Source organism: Empidonax traillii, unplaced genomic scaffold (assembly GCF_003031625.1).
Source record: "Empidonax traillii isolate 1590-97213 ecotype Southwest subspecies unplaced genomic scaffold, ASM303162v1 scaffold84:size2688230, whole genome shotgun sequence".
Lineage (NCBI taxonomy): Eukaryota > Metazoa > Chordata > Aves > Passeriformes > Tyrannidae > Empidonax > Empidonax traillii.
The window spans coordinates 1796672-1799579 of record NW_020955277.1 but is presented as its reverse complement, the minus strand read 5'-3'; the positions used below and the strand labels follow the sequence as shown (position 1 = coordinate 1799579).

General features: G+C 35.8%; 1 protein-coding gene across 4 annotated transcripts in view; it reads left to right on the top strand.

The window, feature by feature from the left end:
- The window catches only part of KDM7A (lysine demethylase 7A), a 71763-nt gene that overhangs the window by 40899 nt on the left and 27956 nt on the right, over window positions 1-2908 (top strand). For all 4 annotated transcript variants that reach the window (XR_003570937.1, XM_027881165.1, XM_027881167.1 and 1 more), the window contains exon 9: window positions 250-356. Coding sequence is in view for 3 of the 4 variants with exons in the window: in XM_027881165.1 (XP_027736966.1) it covers window positions 250-356 (107 nt within the window). In the remaining variant the exon portion in view is untranslated. The remainder of the gene's footprint in view (window positions 1-249; window positions 357-2908) is intronic.

Here is a 2908-nt window from a genome sequence, read left to right as displayed (position 1 = left end):
CAACTTTATTCTTAGAAGTGCCGCAGTCAAACTTGATAAGGTCAGAGCCTGAATGAGACCAGAGTTCAATCTTGTCTGTGGTCTTGTTGGGGTTTAACTATGTGGTACTTGACTTCTTTTATTTATCATGGCCATGGCTATTTTATTTTATTTTATTTTGGACATTGTGTCAATTTGAATGATTACATATTTGAATAATGAATTTGATAATTAAAACATTCATATTTTCTAATATTTGCACTTATTCAGGTGTTATGAAATGGAGAAGAGGCTAAAAACCCCAGATCTTTTCAAATTTCCTTTCTTTGAAGCCATCTGTTGGTTTGTGGCCAAAAACTTACTGGAAACATTGAAAGGTAATTCTTGTTTTAAGAGATGCACTTATATCTACTTTCATAATTCTTTGTCTCTTCATGGATAGTGAAGAAAATTGCACTGCTTTTCTGTGAACAGAGGAGACTTTTTAAGCTGGAAAACTAGACTTGAATTACTTCTTCTTTTCTTTTTTTTGGAAAGTCACATCATTTTTTTAATCAGATTTTAGTGAGTACTGCAATGTGACAGTTCTAGATCCAGCAGTTCTTGGTTTTCATAAATGATCTTGCTAAAAACTGCTTTGATGATTAAAGGTAGTAATAACCAAGAGGTGATTAAAAGGGTAACTTGCACTGGACAGAAATGTTAGTGCATTTAGTGGTGCATGTAACTCACACCTCATAACCTGCTGCTGGAACTTTTGAACTATTTTATTAGTGTTTTATTTAGTGTTTTTCATCTAATGCTTATGCTGTATCCAGTCAATGAAAATATTCTAGATTTTAAAGGCAGAATATCTGAGATGCTGGTACATTGCAATTATACTACCAGCCAAATAGGATTAATTTGCCATTATCTCACAAGACTTTTTTAAGGAAGACAGGAAACTTATTTCCATGGCATCAGTTTTTCTTTCAAGCTTCTTTCATATCATTTAAGATCTTGGAGTACCCTTGGATAGCCTTTCCTTCAAGCAAGTGATTCTATGAAATGATCCCACCAACTTTTATCTGTGGGTTTTTTCTTGATGGCTTCAGTGCTGAACAGAGAAACTTTTTTGCACTTCTACAATTTTCTTTGACCTTTTCAGTTACTCTACCTGTTTTCTTCTGCTCTTGGTTGTGAAGAGAGTTCATCAGTTCCTATGAGCTTGCTGTTCTTTTCCAAACTTCCTCATCTATTCTTTAATTGCTATATTTGTACCCATGTATAATTGAGCTTGAGAGAATGTCTGTCTGACTTCACCTTCTTTTCCTCAAATATCTTGCCCTCTGCCTGCTCTATTTAATTTTAATAATATGATGTATTTCAAAGGACAGAAATCAACCTTCAGAGGAGGCTGCTGAATTCAGCTTCTGCTTTGAAAGAGATCAGAATCTCACATAACCTTTTTCTCATGTGGAAACAGTCACAAGTTATTGAAAATTATCTGTTCTCCTTTCAGCTAATGAAGACATTGAACAACCCTTGTTTCCAAAATGAGCATTTAAAGTTTCTGGTGAACCCTAAAGCAACTCAGAAATCTTACCAAATAGAACAAACTTGCAGAAAATTTTTCCTTCCAAAAAGAGAGTATTTTTTTCTTGAAAGCTTGCTTTGGTTGGCCTCAGTCCTGCGTATTTAATGCTTGCAAACTCATCAGAAGACACAGGAACTGTATTCCTGCTGGAAAAGCAATGGAATATGTATGTTTCTGTATCACCTAGCTAACTATAAGCTGTGTCTGTTGGCCCCACTCTTCCCCCTCCCCTTTTTATCCCATGACTCCTTGAGTTCATAGGCTAGGAGCCTCTTGTGACTTAGGGGAGGAGGACGAAACTTATTCTCATGTTACATTTAATCTTTGGCTCAGTAGATGTTTGTTGCTGAACAATGCTATGACCTATAAACCCATCATAAAAAATAAAAATTCAGGTTTCCATGGCTAGAATGAATTCTATGTTGGGCTTTGGCATGAAGACTCATATGAATTATATGTTTTATAGTCAGAATCCATTGTTTTATAAACAAGGGATGATACCGGTTCGGTTATGTAAGGTAATGGTGATGTCCAGCCTTTAAATTGTTGAGTTGTTGGCAGTACTTTATATGAAATCCAGGTCAGTAAGCAAATTCAAAGCAGCATATCTTTCTTCTTCTTTTTCTAAAATGCCAGCAGGGTCACAGACATACCAACTGAGCCAGGTAGTGGGCAGGAAGACTTCTGCAGCTCAAAGCCTGCCCCTCCTTCTCATACGTTTTGAAAAGTAGGAGGCCTTTGAGAGATGAACAACTCTTCAGTAACAGAACTTCATTTTTTGTGCCAGCATACTAATACATTATCCATAAGAACAGTGTTTTATTAGTGTATTCTTTTAAGGGAATAAAATGAGCCAAGTAGTTCTAGTGTTGATCCATTTGCTGTTGACAAGTAGAAATATTTGTCAGGAACACGAGGAGAGGCCGTAATCTACTTTTGGCTGTTTATGGAGTATTTGTCTTTTCCCTTCTTTTTTCACCCCTGTGGAGGAAAAGAGAAAAGGAATTGCAATTACTTGGAAGCTCCAGCTTCCTTTAGAAAGGGAGCTTCTGTAGCAGAGTGGTTTCCATCTCATGTCCCCTTTGATTTTGGGAGGAAAAATGCTATAAACCGTGTGAGGGAGAATTGATAACTGAAAGGGTTAGAGAAAATGTTTGGGGAATGGAAATATCCTAGTGTGAGCCATTTGCAGAGTATATATGGGAATAAGTGATACAAATTCTAATTTAGAGATACATCCCACATCCTTCTGGTCCCCTATGACTAAAATATTTCTTAATGAGATAAAAGTGATTTATTTCTTCAAATATGTTTTCTTTTGTTATGTATTTTAAATGTTTTTTTTTTTTTTTT